This window comes from Typopeltis vanoorti, chromosome 16 (genome assembly GCF_054136105.1).
Source record: "Typopeltis vanoorti isolate ZY-2024b chromosome 16, IOZ_Tvanoo_1.0, whole genome shotgun sequence".
NCBI classification, from domain to species: domain Eukaryota; kingdom Metazoa; phylum Arthropoda; class Arachnida; order Uropygi; family Thelyphonidae; genus Typopeltis; species Typopeltis vanoorti.
The window spans coordinates 38,139,359-38,167,117 of NC_143564.1; the positions used below are offsets into that span (position 1 = coordinate 38,139,359).

General features: G+C 36.1%; 1 protein-coding gene across 1 annotated transcript in view; it reads right to left on the bottom strand.

Annotated features, from left to right (window-relative positions):
* The window catches only part of tweek (transmembrane protein KIAA1109 homolog tweek), a 1,221,702-nt gene that overhangs the window by 599,370 nt on the left and 594,573 nt on the right, over positions 1–27,759 (bottom strand). The window contains 2 exon segments of the mRNA XM_090406645.1: positions 11,057–11,140; positions 21,380–21,447. Coding sequence (XP_090262771.1) covers positions 11,057–11,140; positions 21,380–21,447 — 152 coding nt within the window.

The following is a 27,759-nucleotide window of genomic DNA, read 5'->3' on the forward strand; positions in this document are numbered from 1 at the left end:
CATATAAGAAACCGCGTAACTCCGGATTCACGTAAGTCGGGGTGTGACTGTACTTAGAATACTGCAGAATCTGAATGTATATATACAGCTGTGGGATTGGATATGATATCGGCTTGGGTTTTATGAGAATGTGCAGGAGAACTGCTGGTGTCTTTGACTAGAATGTTTAGTTTAAGCCTCAGCTATAGCAAAGTCCTAAGAGAGTGGAGGGGGGGGCAAAATAATTCCTTTGCATAAAGCAGGATCTAAGCCTTTGGTAGCAAATTATTATTATTATTATTATTAAACCCTCCATGGAGTCGACAGACTCGTCGTGGGAGGTTTCATTCGACTGACAACATATTTATCATATAGAATCTTAAAGTCCTCAACACTAATTTGCATTAACAACACATTCTGGCAATGCATTCCATTCGCTGGCAATTCTCTAAATAAAAAATACACTACTAACACCCTTCTTTGCCACACTTTTACATAATTTCCAGGAATGACTTCTAGTTCTTCCCCTCTAACCTTCTACTCTTTTTATAATCCCCTCTGGATTAACCTGATAAAATGCACTCACTAACTTAAATGTCTCTATCATATCACCTCTCTTCCTCCTATCCACCAAACTCTACAATCCACATCTCTTCAACCACTCTCCATAGCCAGCATTCCAAACTCCTGATATTGTTTTAGTCACTCGTCTCTGGGCCCTCTTCAATGTCTCCACATCACATTGAAAACCAGGTGACCAGATGTGAGCACAATAGTCCAAGTGTGTTCTGACCAGTGACTTATACAGTGGCACCACCACTTACTTATCCTTGCATGTTAGAGTACTTCTTATCATAGCAGAAGCACTATGATGTGCAACCTTTGCAACACCTAGCAATATGCCCTCTGAACTTCAGTCTACTGTCAACCAAATCTCTAATGTCATCCACTTCCTTCAGTACAGCACCAACGATATAGTACACAGCCTTATATTTCTAACTCAAAAATGCAACACCTTGCACTTATTGATATTAAAACTACACCCCACCCCCTTTCTTTTGTCCAAGTAAAAAGTCTATTCAAATCTTCCTGAAGGGATTCAGCATCAGCAATGCTACTTATAATTTTTCCCAACTTTGCATCATCAGCAAATAACTGAAGATCCTCAGTCAGTCCACATGATATATCATTTACAAACAAGTCAAACAGTAGGGGACTAAGAACAGAATCCTGCGGCACGCCACTGGTTACTCTTCTTTCTTGAGACACTGCTCCATCATGCACAACTGCTGGTATCATTCAGAGAGCCAATCTCTGATCGATTTAACCAATATACTATATATTCCCATTTTCTGCAGCTTGTACACCAACTTATCATGTGATAATCCATCACACACTTTTACAAAGTCTAAGAATATCACTGTATATGATTCTCCCTTATCTAACACACTTGTCACCTTATCATAAATTGCAAGTAAATTACTAAAACAGTACCTACCCTTTACAAATCCATGCTGACCATCATAAAGAACGCTATGTCCATCAATCCAATCTTGTATTCTATCCCTTACCAATCTCTTCAACACCTTGGGTGCAACTGCAGTTATACAGACTGGCCTATAGTTGGAGACTTCTGTCTTAGAACCATGCTTGTGGAGTGGTACTATTTTGCCTTCTTTCCACTCCCTGGGAACCCTACCCACTGCAAGACTTTCATTAAATAACCAGGTAAGAGCATAACCAACTGTGGTGCACATTCCTTAAGCATACATGGTGATAAGTCATTCATTCCCACAGCCTTATTTACATCTAACCCAACCAACACCTGATGCACCTCTGTTTTTTTCACTTCCAATTCTCCTAATACTTGCCTCTCTTCTATACATTACACCGGATCATTTACAACAGTATGATATACACTGATGCTTGTTCAATAATTCCACTATATCATTTGCAGCTGTTTGTCTGCTGCCATGACTATCCACCAGTGTTAGTCTGTCATAATTATTCTTCCTCTTGCCGTGTAGTGGAAAAATTCCCTTGAATTAACCTTCGCCTGATCAGCCAATCTCCTCTCATACTGCACCTTTTCTTTCTTTACCATGTTTGTCGCCTTTCTAGCCTGCACTTTACTCTTCATGGATCTGATCACCACCAACTGTCTTGTACCTCCTCCATAACATTCTGTTTTCCAGCATAGCTTACTTGATTTCACTGTTCATCCATTTCACTCCTACTCTATTTACTTACTTAACCCTTCGTATGCAGTCATACATTACTTTTGTCAGATACTGCCATATGAGTTTCTATGTATTGTCAACATCTTTTCTGCTCAGCTTATCTACCCAATGTACCGATGCTAACTGACTACAGAGCTTCCTATAATCACCTGCTTTATACATCCACATGTATTCATTTTTGGCAGTGACCTTTTCTTGTTACATCACTTCCCAAACAAGTACCTCATGATAACTCTCACCAACTGGGGGCAGTGTCAACACCTCATTAACAACTACATCTTCTGAAGTTATCACCAAATCCGAAACATTAAAGCCTCTAGTTGCTTCGATCACATGCTGCTTAAGATACTTATCTCTCAGAAATTCCACAAACTCGCTCTCCTTGTTCCCATACACTATCTCCTCCTTTCATTCTATATTCCTGTAATTAAAGTCTCCCATCAGGATCACTCTTTTTTACATGCCCAACTAATTTGCCTAAACATTTCATAATCAGTATTTTCTGCATTCCCTGGCCTATAACAGCATCCCATCAGATATTCTAATTCTAATTTTACACTCATGCATAGACCTACACTTTCTACCGTGTAGGCATTTGGAACCGAAATCCTACAGAATAGGGTGGTTACTCCTTATTCCTGGAGGTATCCTATGACTGAAGCCTGTGTGTTCACAGGGCCGGTTTGCCTGCTTGCGGGATGAAAAATCCTTGATAAACTGGGAGGAAAAACCCTGCTGCCCACACCCAAGACTGGCTAACTTGGCTAAGGCCGAGGAAGATCCTTGAGCTCCTCACGTCGTCGATGGGAATCGAACCAAGGACACTCCTTCCCCAGGCATATGGTTGTGAAGCACATAGCCACTAGGCTAACCGCGCAGACGCTTTTTTGATACAAGAAATAAATCATATCCACTCTTATCTGGCTTTAATAGGAAATGAAAGGGCACAATTATTGTTTCGTTTAAGGAATTGTGTTAATTTAACGATTTCTTTTAAAAAGTTAAGGCTTTAAAAGCGGTTTACCACATGTAATCAAAAAATTACACGTGGCAATCTGATAATGGCCTATGGTAGCATGGCTGTTTTATCAACAAATTAACATGCATCCCACATATTTTCATACCATTGTACATCCTCCCTTCACAAGACGAGAATGTAAAACGATATCCTCCACACTGCGACCCACTCAGATGCAAGTTTCCACGACAATGAACATCGGAGAAAGAGCTTACCATGTAGGCATTTGAATTAGTGACTCTTTGCCTCACATCAGATATACTAACCTGTTTATTTCAACTTTGCACCACACAGATTCAAAATCTGTGTATGCACCATCGACATCCACACTTTGCAGATCTGCAATCATTAACAGCACTCCCCCCCTTTCCTCTTTTCGCATCTCTATCCTTCTGAAAAATTATATATCCTTCTAATTCTATTCCCAACATCACATCCTCCTCAGACAACCAAGTTTAATTTATTCCAAATTACTTTTGGGCATACCGTCTTAATCAATGCCACAAACTCAGCTCTCTTGTTTCGAATACTCCTTACATTCGTGTATAAACATAACAATTACTGTGTGTTTGAGGCCATGCTATCAGTGCCAACATTCTCTATTCTAGCTGCTATACTACCTCTCTCTTCGGTTCGACCACTCCAGTTTCCCTGATCTTGACTGTGATTTCCATTCTTACTTGTCTCATTTACCTTACCTTTATGAATTCCATCACCTTGTGCTGCTGCAACCACATCTTCAACCTCATATTCATCTTCCTCCTACTGTACAATCTGTTGATTTGTGCTATCCTGTTTCACTGGTAGACTCTGATCATTTGCTACATTAACTTCATGACTCCGTGTCTTCTCAGAAAACAATAGCCTTTCTAAATGCCCAACACCAAACCCATTCAAATGTAATCCATCAGCTTGATACCATTTGAACTTCCCTTCAAATTCACTGCACAGATTTACAAACTGAACCCCTTTTGCCTCACACAACTCAACCATCTTACTATTCGTTATGTCTGCTCTTCTTCTCAATCCACTGTTATCATATCAGGGCAACACACCTACGACTTTCCCAACAACACTATTCTTCTTTAACTGTTGCAACAACTTCCTCAAGTTTCTATCAACATTCTTCTTCTCCTCAACCAAGTCATTTCTGCCCATGACTACCACTAATTTTGATGCCTGGTATTTCCTTTTCTTCAATACATCAGTTATATGCTTTATTGTTCCACCAGGAAAGCATGTTTTGTGCACTTTATTACTAATCACACCTCTAATGATCGAGTCCCCATACACTGATATACGACTATCCTTTGATTCCTTCTTTATAACATTAACTTCCTTCTCCTCCTTTAGCTGTTTAATAAGATGTTTCATTTCACTTTTCATTTTCATTAACTCTTGCCAAAGCTCTTCTACTATGGTCCCGCCATTTGCTCCCATTTCTAAACACTCTAATCTATCCAGATGCTTTTCACATATGTTACCGCTTTCCTTCTTCTCATTTACCCAAACAGTCCACAGATCTTTCACATTTTTTGGTGGATACATATAGCAGTTTTCACAATGCATCCACTGTGAAAAATCCAAGGCAAAGCCAGACTTCTTTCGTACAGCAGCCTTCTGTGCTGCTGACGTACGTTCTTTATGGATGCCATCTTTAGAAGATGAAGTAGCACAACAAACAAGTAGCAAAACACAACATAAACAACAAAAAATTTCATCAACAACACCACTGAAGGACACTTGTATCCACACTGAAAAAATGCAGCACAATTTGCGACAAAAAGCCACACTATACACTAATTAAAAACACTTTTTTTTTTTTATCACAGCTCAAAATCATGAGTGGAGACCATCTGCCATGACATGCAATGAATGGCAACAAAGGAAGCTAGAAATCCAATCAGAAGGGCAGAAGATGGATATTAAAATGTCAGTTTGCTGAGAAGACCTCAAATAACAAACATGATAAATGCTCTAGAAATATTAAAAGTGAAAGTGAACACACAAGTTTCCAATATCTTTCCATGGTAAGGTCTTCTGGAGAACAGGAAAAGTAGAATCCATATTGACAGTCACTAACTGATGACCTTTTCCATCACTTTTGAGAGCAGTGAGGGCAATGGCATGGTAGTTTGATGGTTTTTTTTTTTTATCTTCATTCTTGGAACACATGAGTTTTTGCTTACTTGCATGCAGATGCATAGGCCCACAGTAAGTAAGGCATCTTATATGATGATGCATTCTTCTTTCACTATGCCTTATCCCATGCTAAATGGGGTCGGCGCACCAATCTTTAACCTTCCTCTTCCAAGTTCTCCGGTCCAGGGCATCCTTCGGACTCCATCCTTTCTCATTAAGATCCTCTGTCACCTTATCCCTCCACCTGAGCTTGGGCCTTCCTCTTTTCCTCCAACTCCATATACTCCACTCGTTTACCAACATACTCCTCACCATTCCTCTCTATATGTCCGAACCACCTCAGCCTACTTTCTTGTATCTTCTTGCCAATTGGTCCCACCTTAACCGTCCCTCTGATGTAGTCATTCCTTATCCTGTCCTTCTTTGTCACACCACTCATCCATCTCAACATCCGCATCTCTGCTACCTCCAACTTCCTCTCCTGTGCCTTTGTTACAGGCCACGTCTCCGTGCCATGGAGCATCACCAGCCTCACCACCATCTTATACAGCTTTCCTTTCCTCTTACAACTCACTCTCTTGTCGCTCAGGACAACTCATCTTCCTCCAATTCATCCAACCGCATGTTATTCAGTACTGTATTTCCTCATCCAAGTCACAATTCCTCTTGACAACTGACCCAAGGTACTTGAATTTCTTTCCTGAAATTAGCCTTTCACCCTGAACTCGTATGACCATATCCTCATCACTCCTATTTGACATATATTCGGTCTTCTCCCGGTTAATTCTCATGCCTCTCTCCTCCAATATCTTTCTCCACTCTTCCAGGGTATTTTCAAGCTTCTCTCGGGATGATTCACATAGAACAATGTCGTCGTCAAACAGCATGCTCCATGGTGCCTCCTTCTTGACATCCTCCACTAGTACATCCATGACCAGGTCAAAGAGGTAGGGGGCTCAGAACTGACCCTTGGTGTAGCCCTACAACAATGGGGAACCCTTCTGTCATGCCAACACTAGACCTGACCTGAGTTTCTGTTCCCTCATACATCTCCTTCACCAACCTCACATACTTCTCCGACACCCCCTTCTTCCTCATACACCTCCATACCTCCTGCCTGGCCACTCTGTTGTATGCCTTTTCCAGGTCTATAAACACCATGTGCAGCTCCACTTGCATCTCTCTATATTTCTCCATCAATCACCTTAGCGCAAATATCACATCCAATGTCCTTCTTCCTGGCATAAATCCAAACTGCTCCTCACCAATTTTTGTTTCCTGCCGTATCCTCCCTTCAATTACTCTTTCCCACATCTTCAATGTGTGTGACATCAGCTTGATCTCTCTATAGTTGCCACAGTCTTGAACATCTCCTCTTCCTTTGTAGACTGGGATGAGAATACTTTTCCTACATTCCTCTGGTATCTTTTCCTGTTGGGCTATTTTCCCCATCAGATCCCATAACATGTCCACACCCTCACTGCCCAAACTTTTCCACACTTCCCCAGGTATCTGGTCTGCCCCCACAGCCTTTCCATTCTTCATTTTTTTCAGTACCCAATCCACTTCCTCTCTACTTATGTCTTGCACTGGTCTCTCGTTTGCCTCTCCATCCTCACACCTCTCTCTCGGATTCTCCTCATTTAGTAGTTTACAGGAATATTCTTTCCATCTTCCTCTGATTTTGTCCTCCTCTTGTAATACTACTCCTGAGGCATCCTTTATCTGCTTGACTGATGTTATGTCTTTCGAGGCCTTATCTCTGGCTTTCGCTATTCTCAACAACTGAGCTTCATCACTGTTTCTCTCCAGTTCTTCATAAACCTCATCAAATGCCCTTGCTTTCACTCTTGCCACAGCTCTCGTTGCATTTTTCTTCGCTAATCTATATGCCTGCTTGTTGGCTCTAGTTCCAGTCATGTCCCTTTTTTTTTGCCTCTTTCTTTTCCTTGATCTCCAACTGCACCTCTTCATTCCACCACCAGGCCTCCTTATCCTCAGGCAGTCCCTTTCCTGATGTTATACCAAGCACCTCTTCTCCAATTTTTCTAATATTCCAACTATTAACGTCCCACCATTCTTCCACATCCTCTGGTAACTTCATTTCTTTCAATACCTTTTCTTTAAACTTATTCCTTTGGCCTTCCTCTTCCAATTTCCACCACTTTATTCTCCTCTGTATCCACCACTTCCGTCTATTCTTCTTTTCTCCTTTCATATCACAGTCTACCATAACCAACCTGTGCTGTGCTGCTACACTTTCTCCATTAATCACTTTACAGTTTTTCACCTCCTTCAGATGTTTCCTATGGCACATAATATAGTCAATCTGACTCATTCTATCCCCGCTCTTATAAAGGTTATCAGATGCCCAACTCTCTTCATGATACATGATGGGTGTTAATTCTGGAGCACACATTTTGAGCACAATTAGATACATCTGGATCATCAGACTTATTAAGGTCAATGATGAGTTTTGTAATGTCCTTCCCTTCAGATGAAAGATCAGAGGAGACATTAAAGTAGTTCATGGTACTATAAGAGTAGATTACCCCTTATTATCAATACAAGAGATGGAGGAAAGACTGATGCCAAGAGGTCTGATAGTAATAATAATTACTACAACTGAATATACAGCCACTTGGTAAAAGGAATAAAAATACAAGACATCAGGATCCACTGTTCCTGATGTTGGAAGTTTTTTTTCCCACTTGGTTAAACTAAATTTATTATAGTCTACTAACTTGGCACAAACTTTGTTTGGTTACACTTGGATAAAGGATTAAACTAAATTTATCATAGTCTAACCAAGTGGGAAAAAAAACTTCCAACATCTTTCTCTAAATCCAGAGTAATTTAATAAGGTGAGACACCTTTTGGCAACTTGTATAGGTAAATATGACTTCTCCATTGCTTCGATCTTGGTATCAACACCTCTGGGTCTGGCTCGCACTGACGAGACCTCAATAAAGGTCAAAACCGGTCTGGGTGGTGGCCCTTCCCATAACGCATAGCATTATACATGTCCACAAGGGGATGTGGTTTGCATTATGGGAGATACTAAGACAAAGAGTAATGAGAGCTTGGTCTACCTTTACCACGAGTTGCCTCAGTCCTGAAGATACTTCAGGCACAAACTTTGTTTGCTTACACTTGGATAAAGGATTAAACTAAATTATTATGTATGTTTTGAGTCTTTTGAAAGTTTCCTGATCTATGGATGTTACAACTGGTTGAGTTTTTTGAGCTGTCTTTTGGTAGGATCATAATTAAGCTAGAAGTATGTATCTTGAAGCAATAAATTAATTTTCCAATCGTATGAATTAGTATCTAAGACTACAGTCGTATTCTCCTTGTCAGCTTTGGTGATAACTATGTTGCTATTTTGTTTTAAGGAGTTCAGGACTTTTAATTCTGATGGTTTGACATCATGGATCACTGGCTATTTCAAAATGTACTCTATTGACCTCAATACTACACAGATGACTGTGTTCCTTTCAATGTTATGTATGAAATCTAAATAAGGAATACGTTTGGATGAAATGGCAAATTTATGACCTCGTGCTAATATATTCTGTTCATCTTCAGTTAGAGGATGGCCAGATAAGTTAACAACCCATTTGTCAGCACCACAAATGTGAAAGCAATATTTGATAGTTGGGCAGATATGTGATTTGTATAAAGCTAATAGCTATTTGGAGGTAAAGTAGTCCAATGGGAAAAAGAAGAATCCTAGTTTTTTGGATGTGAAAGAGGTCATAGTCGGTAATGTGTTTATGCTGAGAGGCTTGATGTCAGGGTAATGCCAAGAAGAGAAATTATAAACTGTCTGGAGATCTGAGTGTTTGTTTAAAGTAATAATGTGAGAAATTAGTTCTTTTTTTTATTATGAGAAATAAGGAAGAACTATGTTTTGCAAGCATTGAAGGTGACAAGATTATGTGATCCCCAATGAAGAATAGCTTGGAAATCAGAATCAGCAGTGAAGGTTGATGTCATGGTGATTTGAGATTTGTTGCGAGGTTTATTGAATGAAATGGAGTGCAATGTGCAGGCCTTGGAGATATCAAGTACAACTACTTGAGATTCACCAAACTCTTCCATTAACACTAAAAGACACAAGGATAAGTAATACTATTTATTTAAGTTCACATATTTCAGCCTGAATATTACAGGACATCATCAGTGACAACAATAGTTAATTACAAAGTAGAACACAAACAATGGATCGATTTGAAAAAAGTAAGAGCCACATGATGTTATACATAAAATAACGCAATGGTATGACTGAGGAAATATTGCAATACTAATTCATTAGCTATTTAAAAAAATTACTGATGTGTGAGGAAAATGTTCATGTTCTACTTTGTAATCAACTATTGCTGCCATTGATGATGGACTGTAATATTCAGACTGAAATACATGGCCCCTTAAATAAATAGTATTACTTATCCCTTGTGTTTTTTTCGTGTTAATTGAAGAAACCTCTCATGGCACAAGTATCTCTTAAACAACAAACTCTTCCATGGTATTAGTCCAGAGATAGGTGACGTGTAAGTAGAACTCTGTTGACTGGTAGAAATGGAATCTGTACTGGCAGATTCCATCTGTACCAGTTATTAGTTGGGTGTCTTTGAGATGCTGTAGGAGTTGGGTATTGACGGTTCTCTTCATTATTTTGGGGCGACTGAAGTGAAAGAAATTGGATAGTAGTTTGATGGTAGGGATTTGTCACTTTTCTTGTGGATGGGTTGAATATAAGCCATTTTTCAGGCTGTTGGAGATAGATATCGGTGGAATAAATAGCATAAAAAGGAGTAAAGCTATTGAGACTAGAAGACTTTTTTTTGGTTAAGATTCTAAATTTGATTAAGATTCTTCTGATCCTTTTCTGATGAAAGAACAGAGGGAGCATTGAGTTTTGAGCATTTGGAATGGCCAGGAGAAAATTTTCCAAGATCAGCTATGCAAGAATTTGAGGAAATGTATAGAGTCAGGAGACTGGCTATTGCTGTGGATGATGATGCCATACAGCCATCTGGGTGCAACAGGGCTGAGAGAAGTCTTGGAAAGAAGTTATGACCAATGCTTTGGCAGAAGACCTGACTAATATTTGATCACAGTGAAAGTTCCTATTTTATGGATACATCGTTTGCAATTTATTGTACTAGCATATGCAAATACAACTCTATATATTTCTAAAGAACATATTGATATAGACATTTCGACAGAAACTACTGATCGTAATGATTATGTTTGTATTCTTTTGATGATTTTGTACATAATGTCATGGCACTGTATAATTGTATTACTTTATGACAGAAATACTGTGAGATATTCATTATCAATCCATTTATGTAACATAATATTTTTAAAAGCAAATGTTATATACTGACAAATCAAAATAAGAAAAAGGGCTGGCTGAGTTATTTTCTATACCATAAAGTTTTTAGTTTACTTAAAACTAATATAAACATTAGTTTTAAGTAAACATTCTAATTGAAAGAATTTGAAACTGGAATATCAAATACATTGAAAAATGTGTAAAAATGTTCCCACCCAATGCAGAAGGTACATTTACATGATTAAGTGAGTTCCCACCAGATGAAAAATATGTGCAAAACACAGCCACACAAGAATGCATTAAGGGTTTAAAAACAAATAAAGAATGACTTACCTGTAATGCATTTCTCATACAAATCCTAGTCTTAAAATATGCAAACTGCTGAAATTCTGGTTCTGCTTCTTCAAAAAGTGCATTCTTTGAAACCAAGGGGGAAAAAAGAAAAGTTTCAAATAAAAACCAAAATTGTTTATCTATGAAATCTGATCATAATGATAAGGTATATAGTTTATCTAAATATTATTTTAAAAGTAACATCACCATCCTCATCTTCCTATCTTGTATTAGGCCTCAGGGTCTGTTACGGTCTCATTCCATCTTTTATAATGTCTTCCAACTGATCTCTTCCCCACAGGTTTGTATTCAAGGATTTGTTTGGTGATTATACTAATGTCCATTCTTTCAATGTGCTGTTTCTATTTCCATCTAGAGTTGTAGATATATTCTATGCTTGGTTGTTCATTCATTTCTTCCATGATTTCTTTTATGATCTAACAAAGTGTATCCTGCAGTTCTCCTCATAAATCTCATTTCTGCTGCAATTATTCTACTCTCATCTCCTTTTTTGATTGTCCATGCCTCACTTCCATAAGTCAGCACTGGTCTTGCTAATTTTTATAAGCTCTAATCCAAGTATGTTATTATACCTTCGAAGGTTTAAAAACTTGATTTATAATATTTAAAGCTCTATTGAAATTTGTAACTTTCATTTCTATGTCTTTTTCTTCTTTGCAGGTTAGGTGATATCCAAGGTATTTGAAAGAGTTGACTTGTTCAATAATTGTATTGTCTAAACAGATTTTACTTCTTATTGGTTCTCTTCCCTTAAAGGCAAATACCTTTGTCTTCTCTTTTAAAATTTCCATATTAAATTTTTTTTACTATAAGATTAAGATGATGGATAGAGTAGTGCAGATCAGTTTCAGAGGTTGCAAGTATAGACTTATCTGCAAACAGTATTGTGTCTATATTAGTGCATTTGTTAATTGGGACATAACCATGTACTGTGAGCCTCCAATCTCCAATGTCTTACTATACAATTCATATGGATTGTGAAGAGAATGGATGATAGGCTTGCCTTACTCCCCTGTTTATAGGTTCCCAGTCAGAGATTCTTCCATTAACTTTTACTCCAATCATGTTGTCTGTATATGTATCATGGATTGCTTTAATTAGGTGATGAGGAACTCGATCATTTATTAATATTTCAAAAAGTTTATTACGGTTAACTCTGTCAGATGCCTTAGAATAATCAATAAAAGCAATATGGGTTTCCACATTGTATTCTTTATGTTTTTCCAATAAAATTTTTAAGGTAAAGTATCCATCTGCACAAGAGCAGCCTCTCCTGAATCCATTCTGCTCTTCTCCTATCTTATCTTCATAGAATTGGGACAGTCTATTTTTCAGAATTTTACTACAGATTTTATATCCAGAGTTTAGGAGACTAATTCCTCTATAATTTTCACAGTTATTAATATCACCCTTCTTGTGTATAGGAATAACTATTGGGATAGACTAGCTAATGGATTAGTGATAGCGCAAGACATAGCCTTTCCTAACCAAATGTCAACCCCACCTCCACATGGTGCAGCCTCGATTCTAACAGATGGGGTTCTGATGTCTGAGTATTAGTGGAATAACCATAACAACAAGAAACTGAGGAAATGCAGTTCCAACAAACCAGTCCAGAGGCTTAAAGGTAGCAGCGCCCTACCACTGGACTTACTACACTTGGCCAGCAACCAATTTGTAGGACATCTTACTTTGTTTTCAAGTCTCATAAAGGAAGAAAATTTGGACAAAAGTAGTATCATAACATGTTTAAAGAAGACATTTATGATTATCCCATACAAGAAATGTTATTGAACCAATTACCCTAAATAATGAGTAGTTTGATGGGACTATGAGGACAGTGAATTCCTCCTTTCTTAGTCTCACCCATCAACATGGAAGGAATGCACAAAAAAATTAAAAATTAAACAAATGATAATATCTAAGAATTGCATGAATAAAGAATTTAGAAAATCAGAATGGATGATATCATCTTTTAAATTAGCAAAGCATTTTCAAATAGATAAAATATTTGGTGGCTTCTTAGTTTTTTCATTCAATAAATTGTATATCCCCGTTTCTCCTACACATCTCTATTCTTCTATCCTATGGATATTGTTCCCTGTAAAGAACTGCAATTCATATTAGATAATATTTCTAGATGAAGAATAACATATGATAAATTTATTCAAAATCTAATTTTTACCTAGATTATTATTCAGTATTATTATTATTATTATTATTATTATTACGTGACACCTCCAGGGAGTTCAAGGACTCATCATGGGAGGGCACACTACTCTACTTTGCTAAATATATCTTATCCTCTACACTACTTAATTCTCCAATTACAACACTACTAGCATCAACGCCATCTATTGCCCATCATCACCAACAACAGTATTTTTTGTCTATAAATTGCATGTGTTCTGAAGGCAGATTTGCTTCTATGTCGGATGAAAAACCTGCGTTTCCGGGAGAAAAACCCTGCTACCACCATATGAGATTGACTAACTCAACTTCAACTGAAAAAGGCCATATAAGGATTTCCCTCATCATGACGAGAATCGAATCTAGGTCTTTTCTGATCAAAGATCGCACCATTCCGCTATTCTTCCAATTGCATTACGGTGGCTTTTTATCCTTATTATCATCATCAAACACTGCCAAGTAATTTTCAAATTACATATATTGATGATGTATTTGGAGTTCAGGTGTCAACAATGGTCAATAAAGAAGAATAAAGGGCATTGCCATTGTTTACAGTAAGCAAAAGCTCAAAGCTGTCGTGATTTTAATTTTTTATGACAGATGAGCATCTGAAGTTACAATGCACCATATCAAAACATAAAAAGCACTAACAGATAACTATAAATACATAAGATAAAATTTGCATTTAGAATATATAGTTCTAGAATATTATATACTTGTATGAAGATTAATACAAGTATAAATCTTCATACAAGTATATAATAGTAGTATATACTAGTATGAAGATTAATTTCTTTGTAAAGATTTAAAAAACACAGGATATATATAATGTATTATAACAGCTGCCTCAGGTAGATTAGTAAAAGCATAAAATGACAACTTTTCTGATTAAGATAATGAAGAAAGTTAATTAAAATATGATAAATGGTTAGAGTGGATAAAACAATACTCACACATAGGCATATCAGCACTCCTCAATAAGAAGGAGAGTGTGAGGTGACCTATGTGGAGCTGAGCAAGAACATCCTCTTTGAGCAATGTACATACTGGACTGCCACCATTTCATACTAGGCTTAATTTGGTATGCCTTGTTGCTTTCTCTATGTGATAATGTTTGCCACTTGGATATTTATTAAATTTTGTCTTATAATCTAACTGTAATCAGTGTAGGGGACAGGAAGATGATCAAGTGTCGGGGGGGGGGGCTGCTGCTGCCAGAGTATCAGCAGGCCTAATTTCCATGGATTTCAATGTCATTTGAAAGCTAACACAATTAGATGTTCAAGCAAAGATTCTGACTTTGATGGATGAGATGCTGATTCCTAGAGAGCACTGAAAGTGTGGAAACCATAAGTTTCAAATCCTATAGAGAATTTAGTGTGTGTGTGTGTGTGTGTGTGTGTGTGTGTGTGTGTGTGTGTGTGTGTGTGTGTGTGTGTGAATAATGAGCCTTTTGTAGCATTGGCATTGTTGTTTCATGTTTATACAATGTAGTGTAAGCTCTATGGCATGCAGCTCAGAAGGATGCATTCTAGTAAAATCCATAAGCTTCAGTAAGTTCATGTGAATATAAAGGTGCACGTGGAAGTCTGTCATATGTTAAGTTTTCTGAACATCAATAAAATTGGTGTCAAAATGAAAGTGATGTCTAAAATCTTCCATTTGTAGTTTTAATTACTTGGTGGCAGAGGTGCAAGCACCAAAGTGTTCTCTCTCAGGGAGAAACACAGACTTGGGACCTATAATTGAGTCGTACAGTTGTAGGTTCTCAGCAGAGATGACACATCATCTATATTCTAGGAGGTGAAAGACAGAGTGCAAAGGATGTTTATTACTCTCCAATGCCTAGCCAGCAGTGAGCCATATGTGAGGCAACAATGCTTTTTATCAAATGCAGGTCCCATGAACTTTGTAGCAACTGGAATTATCACTGGAATTATGTCCTGGTCTTAGCTCTTGGTCAGGATAAGGCATTCCACAAAAAATGCACACAAATGATGAGGAGATAACCTAAATGGCCATAAAAAAAGATAATTATAGAAATAAGTTGCTGTAACTGTCTTTCTTCTTCTTCTTCTTGTGCATCAATCTGAAGATTAGTTGGTGGTAGCAGTACATCATAACATTATATCATATGCTCTCCTTTCTATTTCTTCATAGCTTTTAACTCCAGTTATCACTGTTGTTTATATATGAAATTCTTGGCCTGCCTATTTCCTTCTTCCTTTCTATGTACCCCCTATGATCTTTATATTGCAGGAATAATAAAAGATGGTGAAAGTTGTTCTATTAGCATATTAACTTTGAATGAAAACAGCACAATACTTAAAATGACCCTTATGGGACTCTTCTATTGGGGATAGGATAAAGAGAGAGTGGTTTCCACTTGAACTGGAAAGGTTTGATTAGACTAAAAGCTTCTGATGAAAATAGGAAATTCCATCTGAGATTATAAATGTAGTAGATCTTTCTATATTCCAAACCTCCAAAACACTGTCATATGCTTTTTTTCCATACCAAAGAAAACTGATACTAAGTGTTCATTTTTAAGGAAAGCAGTTCTAATAGGTGTTTCTAGTCTGATGAGATGATCAAGTGTTAAATGATGTTTTCAGAAGCTAGATCACAAATGGTCTGCTTGGAAGGAAAAAAAAAAGAGTTATTACTCTCTAGAAACTATAAAAGATGAGAGTTAACCCTTTTTATCCAGAACTATGCACAGGCAACTAGTCAGAAACTATTGGATGGTAATTTGTTGGAATTTTTGGATGATTGCCTGAATTTGGAAAGGTAAATAAATGTTGCCTTTCAACAAGGATTCAGAAACTCATGAACAGGCTGTTAAAAGAAATAGAGTAGCTGATCCATGGAATATGGTGATAGATGTTTATATCTCATAAACGGTGTCAACTAACACCATGACAGATGATGGTGAAGCAAAACAACTTTTAGTTAATGTTTCATGAATGGTCTATCGTAAGGTTTCAAGTTTGAAATAAACAGAATATGATGTTTTTCTGGTTTGCTTATCAAAGGCTAGGAACTCAGATGGAGTAAGAAGATACTGCCAATGTTTGACAAAACTCTCTTCAAGAGTATATGTAACTAGTTTTAGGTCAACAATTGTATACCTATTGTGTTCTAGGATCAAAAGTAGATGCTCTGCTCTTCATTTTACAGATGTTATCCCAGAACTGTTTGGTGTTGGTCAGTTGATCTGGTTAGAGAAGATGCATATAGAATCAAGGAGTCCTCTTGGCTCTGAAGACAAATACATCATGCTTGGTTTGGATTGATTTCAAGCATTCTTAGACATGGGCATGATTGAAAATAATCAGATTTGTTGTTTTTGGGTATCTACAGAAGATGCAATAGGCTTTGTTTTGAGCTTTCCTTGCCAGTATATATTTGGCATTCCACTATGGTTTAGGAAAAGACAAAAACTGGCCAAATGTTTAAGTAATGGTTGTAATAACTTCTATTATAAGCTCTACAACACAGTTTAGTGCATTATTGATAGGAGATAAACTGTCACAAAATCGAATTTTGCTAAGGAAGAGAAGGTGAACCAGTCAGTTTTCTTAATTTTCCACTGAGAAATATATGATTGGGGCACCGTTGTTCATATTGAAGAGTGATGATGATCATACATGTCATTATCAACCTCCAAGTTGAAGAGAGAGAAAGACTGCAAACAGACTGTTAAGTCAATAGCAGTGAATGTTCATGCAGACATAATGGAAGGTGTTACTTCCTGTGTTTAAGAGGAAGAGATTATTATTGTTGCACATATATGTGCCTTGTAACCATCTTCCCCCCCCTTCTTATGCAGATCCAAGCTATTATCAAATTCTCCTCTGTTCTGAACACTAGGCATTTTAATAGTTTTATTTTCTTCTAGAAGTGCAGAGGTATCTATACCATCCATTAATGGATTTGGAGCCGCACTCTTTATTCTTTAAAGTATATGATCCAATATTTTCTCAACTAGTAGATAGAAAAATAACTAGCAGTCGAATCAAATTTTAATTCCGTTACGAGAGTGAGACCATATTAATTTTTTTCTTTCTTTCTAATTTGCTTTATGGAGACTGCAAGTGAGAAGGTGGGACTATGTGATAATATCCCCTTTGACATCTTTTTTTATGGTTGCCCTCTTGGTGTAAGAAGGCTTTCCACTAGATGTTGTGGTATATACACTTTCTCTTCATTTCCGAGTATGGTATGTACTACTTTGTCCTGATCTTTTAAATCTCCTTTCCATTATTTCACCTTTGGAATGGTTAAGAGTAAGCTGTATGTCTCACTCACAATTAGTGCACTTGTATGTTTTGTACTTGCAGTATTTATTCTCATACTGACACAGATGGCAGAGCTACAACAAGCTTTATATCCCCTCCCTCGTTTTGATGTTTTAAAGGCAATTAAGATATCCTGTTTCGCTGATGATGTATGTATAAAGCTTCTAGAATTTCAGTTTCTTGTTCTACAGAAACTTTTATTCCTTCTTAATTTCACACAGGAGAAAGGCTAGCATAAAAACTTCTTCTATATGATAGAAACATGAGTCAATCAAATTCTTCTTGCATCTTAAAATCACAGAACACTGAAAAAACATATTTTGTCTTCATCCAAGAAACTTTTATAACTCCACTTTCTATTTGTAAGTAGCTGAAAGTTCCATTATATTAACCACCAAAAACCTTATCAAATTTTATCACTTCAGAACAACAATATGGCCTTCTGTATGAAATCTTTTGATGAAAACTAAAACGAGAATTGAGTCAAATCACATATCAGACTGAGAATCCTAAATAAACTTTAATGTATCCATGTCTATATGAACTGGAGAGAAATAAAGCTCCTTTTGGGTGTAACTGAATTAATCTTATATGGATTAAAGACTACTAAAACTCCACATTTGTCTTTTTACACAAGGATATCCTCTCTCAGTTTTCTGTCCAGTCTTCATATATTGAAGATAAAATCTCCATGTCTTGCTCACTACATAAAAATAAACAACCATTTAACTAACATATTATTTATAAAAGTTGTTATTTAAACATTTGTTTATGTTTGTATTTCTGCATTACTAATTTCTTAACTTTAATTCTTTCTATATTTTTAATTTGTGGGATATCTGAGTTTCAATACAGACATTCTATACCCACGGTGGCCAAACTGCAGCTTGCGAGCCACATGTGGCTCTTCTTAAGTTTTATTGCTACTAACAAATAAAAAATATTTATAATTTTTCTTAATTTTCTATTGTTTTTAATTTAATTTTTCAATTAACTACATTGCTGTTTGGCAATGTAGTTATATTTATATTACCTTGCAGAAAACTTAAAAAGATACATTAAAAGATACAAAAGAATCAGCTGACATTACAGACCAACCCACAATTACCAATTTTTATTCGTTTCGTTCTTGAGGACGGAGTGACACGAGAAGAATTATTAGATTTAATGGCATTAAAAGATAGTACTCGCGGCATTGATATTAAGGAAGCTTTTGATGTTGCCCTTAAAAATGTTCCAAGAAGTAAATTTGTGGCTCTTAACAATTAACAAAAAGTAAATTTGTGGCACTTAACAATTTCTGGTAGGTAACTATGGCCCTTGCTGCAAAAACTCTGGCCACCCCTGTTCTATACCACCACAAAACTCTGAATTTTTGTTGAAAAGTAATAACAAAGTGGAACTCCTCAACATTCCTGGTGAGGAGATTCACTCTAAAAAGAATAGGAGTGAAAGCCATGAGAATATTCTTGAGAAAAATTCTCATTCTTGAGGTGGTATCTTAGTGGTGACCAAGAAAATCATTCTTACATTTAACACTCTGAAACAGAATTTGATTGACTCATGTTTCTATCATATAGAAGATAGTTTTTATACTAGCCTTTCTCCTGTGTGAAATTAAGATGGAATAAAAGTTTCTGTAGAACAAGAAACTGAAATTCTAGAAGTTTTATACATACATCATCAGTGAAACAGGATATCTTAATTGCCTTTAAAACAGCAAAACGGGGGGGGTATAAAGCTTGTTGTAGCTCTGCCATCTGTGTCAGTATATACATACTGACTGAGTTTATACATACAGGATGATAACTGTTGGGCTATGAAAACTGAAGGGAAGCCATGCAATTCAGGGGTTTTTCTTGTTTGTAATCTGTAATCTTGTTTTCTGATTTGTAATGAACTTGTGTAGTTAGGTAGTTGTTTGATGTTGTATATATATATATTTTTTTTTATTTTGGTTATAAAGTCTAAAGACTCAATCTCTTAATGGGTTAAATGAGCTAAATATGTTAATTTAAGAAGTTATTACATATAAGATATACTAGGATATGAACCTGTGTGCAAGTTAGATTTGGAGTTTAGATTCAGTGTTTTCTTTTCATTTTGAAATTAAGAGTTAAACAACTTGGAGTGTGATGGAGTAAATAAAAATATATACTTCTTACCCGCACAACCACACATACCATACACAGTGGGATTATCATGATAGCAATCTCCTTGAGTGATCCTGCACAAAGGAATTGCTCCCACTAACTTTTCTGGGAAGATATTTCAATGAGAACACTTCCTATCTTGTGAATAGAGTTTTTTCACAGATTTTGGGGATCTGCCAAACTCTTCTGGATAAAGAAAGATGATATTTTCCCTACCATATATTCAGCTGTTTAAATGTACAATCAGAAAATGTTATACTTGCAGTTGTCTCTGATGTTTTCTACTTTTAATTTTTGCAGTTGGTTGATATATAAAAATGGTTTCTGTACTTGGTCGGAACTTGTTGAGAAACCAAATGAGCTGGGTTAAGTCTGCTGATTAGGGGTTTTAGTCAGTTTAATGAAGCTGGCTTTCATTTCTCTGCTGGATTTTCCTCTAAGGATATTTCTAAAAAACTAGGACAAAATGCTTTTGTTCCAGTTAACACTTTTCTAACACTTTCATTTAACTCACACTCCAAGTTAAACAACTTGGAGTGTGATGGAGTAAATAAAAATAAAAATCCCTCACAATTTAGGAATAATGATGGATGATTTATCTGGGCTTTCTAGCCTCTCGGAATCTTTGCAAAAACAAACTGTGATGTTACCTAGAACAAACCAACTCCTGCACAGAACAAGAGAAGTATTTAAAGGTCACAAAGAGAGAAGAGGTATTTACTGGAGGAAAGTTCAGAAAGCTATAGAAGTAAACCAATTCAAAGGAGTTTCCTTGAAAGTATTTGGGGGCAGGAACAACACAATGGAAATAAATAAAGGACAATTTTATAAGAGTATAATCACAAATTTGACAAGTTGGTGCATGACAGATAAGGACACAAAGTACTCAGAAATAATGAAAGTAGTTATACCTGAGTATTGGCCGGATGATATTGCCATAGACTATGGTGAACAAGAATTGAAAGATCTGTGTGATTTTTTTCTCTGTGTTGTCATGAGGTCATTCAGTCATATAGGGATTTTAAGCAAAGTGGAGATAAGCATGTGTCAGACATCATGAAGAAACTTCTGAAATGTGTTCAAACAATACCAGTGAGCAATGCAGAGTGCGAGTGGGGATTCAGCATTATGAACAATATTGTGACAATAACAAGAAATGCGCTCATGGTAGAAAATGTTTCATCTTTGCTGACAGTAAATAGTTGTGGTCCACCAATTTCCCAGTGGGATCCTCTTCCATATGTTAAATGCTGGATGCCCCAAGGAAGAAACAGCGCCCTTGCTTATTGTAAAAAGAGAATTAGTATTCTGTTGTAAGTCACTTCAAATTTTTATATCACCAACTTAAAGCTTTTTAAGTTAACTGTCTAGTAGTCCAAAATGCAATTTGAAATTCAGGTTTTAAATGGTTTTTATTTTTTATAACTTGGGAGTTTTACTACCAATTTATAGAAAAGGGAATTCGCATGTGTCAATCTAATTTTTTTTGAGAAAATAAATCATATGAAATTAATTTCCAAATCCAATACAAGTTGATACAAGGATGGCCAACATATTTTTATGAAGATATTTCAAATTATATGAAGATTATTACTGACATAGTACAATAGCGGATATTAATAAGTATGAACAATATATCATCCAACTATAAAACTTGCCTTAATCAGCTGCCCTAATGCAAGATTAAGATCGACTTGAGCTTTTCCAAACAACTTCATATAATTTCCTGATATAAGATGCACAACAGGATGAAAAAAAATAAAAAAAACCCATTAAATATATGAATAAAATCTATTAAATGCACAAAACATAAAAAAGACTAATTTATGAAATGAGAAATTTATGTTATGAAAACACACTTTTTTTTTTTTAGACTGTCATTCTTACCTGAAAGCATACTAAAAAAAAAAAAAAAGAGACCAATTTTGAATGGCTCTCGACATTGCATAGATTACACATTTTCATCAAATTAATGTAGCATCAAATTAAATCTCTATAATTAAATTCAAATCTCTATAATTTGAAAAAGTCAAGAATACTAAATTTCCAAAAACTTGCAATATGTGAGATGTGGAGAGGTTCAAATATATTCTCTACTATGAGTGTTTATTAGTATTATTTCCAGGCTTCCACAGAGTAACATGATGCACAGTAAGAGACCAAACTCTCTACAGAGTACAATACAGTTTGCACCTCCCTCTGAACTCATTTAGCATTGTGGCATTCACCAATCATTCTACCAACGAACTCCACTCATTCACTACTTTCCATGCAAAGAATTTACTTAATTTCCTTTCTAACACGACTCATTAATTTTTCAAGGATAATCTCTCATTCACCACCACCTATTATCCTATCCAATATTTCCCTATCTCTTTGATAAGCTCCTTTCACCAACTTATGCCTCCACTATATGACAATGTGCCCTCCTATGTGCCAAGATCTACATTTAACATTCTATAATCTGCCATCATGCTCATTATTCCTAAATCCTGAAACAATCTTATCTTAGCTAGTCATTACTCTTTACCCTCCCTCTCTATTACTCGTTTTCTCTCTCTCTCCTTGTAATGTTTCCTTGTCCTCCAGAAATCAAGATGTAGGCCTAATCAGTGTTTACACAGTGGCAATATTCAGTGGTTAAATTCTATGTGAATAAGCTCTGGGGCCCTTAAAGTAAGGATGGTAAATGTGAGGCTATTGCTAGATTGTCGCAACATTTTAAAAATTTTATTTATTTATTTATTCTGGTGAAGTTAGAGCCATCAGGCCTTCTCTTCCACACCACCAGAAACACTAAATACAGATATAAATGCAAAATTACAAATTAATATAATATTTCTAATACATTAAAAGATAATTCAATTTAAGATAACATTAGGTTATATCAGCAATGAAAAAACAGTAGGCCTATTCAGCTTGTTACATAAATGCAGAAAAGAGAAAAAAGGGAAATACAATAATGATGATATAAATAACTCAAATTCCTTGGTAAATTTCTAATTTAACTTATTTAGACTGTAGAAAATTTGAACAATTATTGTCTTATTGATATCAATATTTGAATAAATATGTTGTAAAATGTAAAATCATACTGTACTGTACTGTACTTTTTAAAGATAAAGTTAGACAAACATATGCATTTACTCATATCAGTAAATTAAATTTGAAATATACCTAGTGAAATGTACAGGAAAGTGCACAAAAATATTGTGGCTTACCCTTAGTTAATCTGGCACTGGTGAGGTGGGAATATGTAACAGTGGTAAGGTGGGGGGGGTCCCACAGACCCACCCAAATAATGTAGTGTATTATAAAATCCATATCTTTTTAATCAATATTAGATTACGTATTGTTTAAGTGTCCTGTAATTTTACAGAATAAAAACGTAGATCCACAAAATTAAATGTTTATTACCCAAAAATACTTAATTAAAAATCTTTATTTTTCAACAAAAATATACTCTGCCTAGCTTATATAATGAACGAACTAAATAAATCAGTAAGTATTTTTTAGGCACTTTGATATTGGTTTACCAAAGGAACATATACATTATAAGAAGCTAATACAATAATAAACATTTAGCCTTGAGATTCTAATGATATCACCAACTAAAAATTTTCATTTTTTGTAATTGCACAGTCCAGGCACCTTGGAATTATGTGATCAACGACACCATAGACAACACACAACAGCCTGTCGTCTATGGCATCGAGTAGTGGGTTACAGGAGGGGAAGCTATACTGAGGCATGACTCACTGTCACATGTTGTTAAAAAGTTATAGCCAATTTAAAATCTTTGGGGTTTGTGACACCCCACCTTACTAACAACTGATTAACAGTTGCAAGGAGTCTACAATAGTTTCCACAAGGTTTCCTTCGATTTGTCTGTCTCTGCATCAAGTCTCTTTTTACAATAAGCAAGGGCACTGTTTCTTCCTTGGGGTATCCAGCATTTAACATATAGAAGAGGATCCCACTGGGAAATTGGTGGACCACAACTATTTACTGTCAGCAAAGATGAAACATTTTCTACCATGAGCGCATTTCTTGTTATTGTCACAATATTGTTCATAATGCTGAATCCCCACTCGCACTCTGCATTGCTCACTGGTATTGTTTGAACACATTTCAGAAGTTTCTTCATGATGTCTGACACATGCTTATCTCCACTTTGCTTAAAATCCCTATAAGATTGAATGACCTCATGACAATACAGAGAAAAAAATCACACAGATCTTTCAATTCTTGTTCGGCACAGTCCATGGCAATATCATCCGGCCAATACTCAGGTATAACTACTTTCATTATTTCTGAGTACTTTGTGTCCTTATCTGTCATGCACCAACTTGTCAAATTTGTGATTATACTCTTATAAAATTGTCCTTTATTTATTTCCATTGTGTTGTTCCTACCCCCAAATACTTTCAAGGAAACTCCTTTGAATTGGTTTACTTCTATAGCTTTCTGAACTTTCCTCCAGTAAATACCTCTTCTCTCTTTGTGACCTTTAAATACTTCTCTTGTTCTGTGCAGGAGTTGGTTTGTTCTAGGTAACATCACAGTTTGTTTTTGCAAAGATTCCGAGAGGCTAGAAAGCTCAGATAAATCATCCATCATTATTCCTAAATTGTTTATGAAGTATGTTTCTTCAAGTTTATTGGCTAGCCCATGAAATGTTGCTCTTTCTCTACTATCTCAATTTCCATCATGAGCTGCATGTGTAAAGAAACTGTGCAATGATGCATAATTATTCCAAATAGAATTCATAGCCCAAAAACTTGATGCAACCCAACGAGTTGACATCTTTCCCACTTTGGTTAGACTGCACATTTTCTTAGTTCATGTACGTTCTTTGGAGACATACTAAAAGTTGAATATACTTATCAAGAAACACCACAAAATGATTTGTTGCTGTAACATCTTTCATTGAATCACGCACAGCATGTTCTAAGCAATGATTTATATAGTGCCATGTTAAAATTGTTGGAAAATCTTCTTTCATTAATGTTGCAAAACCTACTTGTTTCTCTAGCACAACTGAGGCGGCCCCATCCATACATAATCCAATTAGAATTTCCTGTAGGATTTCTTTTTTCAGACTGTGCTTTTCAAGACACTTCATAAGTAAGTTCTTAATGGCCATTGCTTTGGTGCTTTCTAATTGAATTAAATCAGAGAATAGTGTTGTAACACCACCACCACCACCACCATTTATTGCAGTCTGTATGTACATTATCAGAACAGTCTGGTTAGATATGGATGTACTTTCATCCAGAACAGTAGAAAATTTGGGTTCTATGGTTTATAATGCTGTCTACAATTCTGTTTCATTTATTTTGTAATATTATGATTCACTATCTTAGTGCATCTCACATCACTAGGTAAAGCATGCTCCATATCTATTCCATTAAGAATCTAAAGATCAATTAACGTTGGATGATCTACTAAAGGACAATTATGCTTTGCAATATGATAAGCAGTGCAAAACACACCGCAAGTGATTTTGTGAGCTAAAGAGTTCTGTTCTTCTACAGTGTGTCGCAATGAATTCTCACTTTTACTTCTAATAATTGCTTCTGCACTTTTGTGAGATTTCATATCTCTATGTTTGTAAATTTTCTTTCTGAGTTGCTTTTGTTTAGATCCCTCCCCTTTAATACGTATTAATCCATTTATCCACTCTGATGTTAAGTGAATACTCTGATGTAAAGAACTTGAGCCTAGGGTCTGTCCTCTGCACAAGTTATACCCTCCAAACCTCTGTCCTTACAAAATAAACCAATTGTATTAACCTTTGAATGCTATCCACTGGTCAAGTGTCCAGCAAGTCGGCAAATCTTTCCTTTCATTCAACGTATTAATATTATCGCATTGCAACTGATGGGAATTCTGTGTTTCTGTGGATTCATTACAGACTTTTTTCTCTTCAGAAACTACTCACAAACTGTCATTAAAAACCTGTTCTGTATTATCTGTCATCCAGTTTAAAGAAGGAACCAATGTACTTATCCATAGTTGAAATAGTAGGCCTATATAAATACAAAAATATTACACGATTTTCATTGTGCTTCTCACAATCATGAGCTCTGATAACCAACTGCTAATCTGCTGTTCTATTGTTGGTTACTGATTGTTGCTGACAGTGTTGCCAACCAGAAAAGATATAATATGGCCAGTCTGTCAAACGTTTGCTACACTACGCTGCAATAATGTTTGCTTGTCAATCGCTGCAAGATAACACATTACAGGAAGCTCCAAACCTACCCGTCCCTTTCATCAGGAATTCATAATCAAGCAACTGTTGATGCCGACTTTATATACACATTCAAAACTGTAAACTATTGTTGAATAATAACACAATAATGTACGCATAATTACTGTAAAGAGAGAAAATTTGGTTACTGTCGGTCACAAAACAGAAAAATGTTCCGGGTCAGGTGCATAAAAAAGTTCCGGGGCCGAGCCCGGGCCCGGCTAAATTTAACCACTGGCAATATTGTCTCCTTATTTTATTTGTTTCCATATTCTGCTAGTAATTTTCTGGATAACCTTCATAATTTTTGCAATTCCCCCATCCACCAATGACCCAAACCATATGAAGTAATGATGGATCTTTGATAATAAATGTTCTTTTGTCATCAAGTTTCTCACAAACATGAGGTTCACACAGACTTATCCAAATAATTTTCAGAGTGGACACAAATAGAAGCACTTGATATTAACGATGGAGTTAGGTAAGAACATATAATTTGCATGATGATGATGATGTCAGCAGTATAGATGAATGAACAACAAGAAGTATATACTTTAAGTGTGAAAAATGAGAAAGTCTGAAAAGTCCATATATCTGGATTCGTGTATCAAAACTTTTCAGCTTGCCCTCTTTCTTTCAGTTTCCAGTTTCTTTCTAGAAAGAAAACTGCTGTTTATAAAATGATGATGATTTTGTCCAACAGTCCAATATAAATGACATGTTCAGCAAGACTTGACTTTCAGATTCCAAAATGTAAAGAAGCCATAAACATAGTTGGGCGAGGCGGCTCAACTAACCACCAGGTGGCAAAGATAAGACAGTCACTGAGAGAGCTGCAAAAAGATAAGTTAAATTTTTATATTTGTTATGTGGCGATCATGATAGTTTATCAATTAAATTCTGTTATGTAATGGCTATGACTGGTAGGTGGTGTTCAGTTTAGTTAAAATTGTGTATTAATTAATTTCTGTGTGTAGCTTTGATAGCAAATAAAATGGTGGTAAGCCGTAGCTCAGCACAAATGCATGCAGTGTAGATTGTTCAAAACTGTAAGGCAGCCTGAATGCAATATATACGTGCTTAGAGAGATATTGATGATATCTATGTGTAGAAGATTAACAGGAGAGATGAGATAGTCTGGGTGCATAAGAAGTGTAACATACTTAGGGATTATGAGATCATCATGTGATGATAGAGAGGAATAGCCTGAAGGGGAGATATGGAGGTGTAATATCCGAGAAGTGGAATCAGTGGGACTTGTTAGAGAACCAGAAATGAGCTAGATTGTATGTTTATAAATGCCAGAAGTATACTCAAAATAAGGGTAATGTAACTGTAGCATTTAGAGTCACCACCAATTTGTTTAGTATTGTGTGTGTGTGTGTGTGTGTGTGTGTTACAAGAGTTATTTGTAATCCCTGAAGATGACTCATTGATTGAGACGAAATATTGAAATACAGGAAAACCTCGCTTAATGCAAATTCGATATGTGCAATAATCAGTTAGCATGACTGAATGAAATGATACTATTTCCTGCTTTAACTGAGTGATTAATCAGTTAACACGTTTGCTGCCACGCTCCTCAGGTACAGTTTGTTCACGCATACCAAGCGCTTTCGCGTCTTCAAGGTCACTATGAGTAATCTCGTAGCCAGCTTCTCAGACAGAATTTTGTTTCATGTGCCAACTATGAGTAATCTCGTATCATCCCCATCTTCAAGGTCACTACGAGTAATCTCGTAGCCAGCTTATCAGACAGAATTTTGTTTCATAGGCCAACTA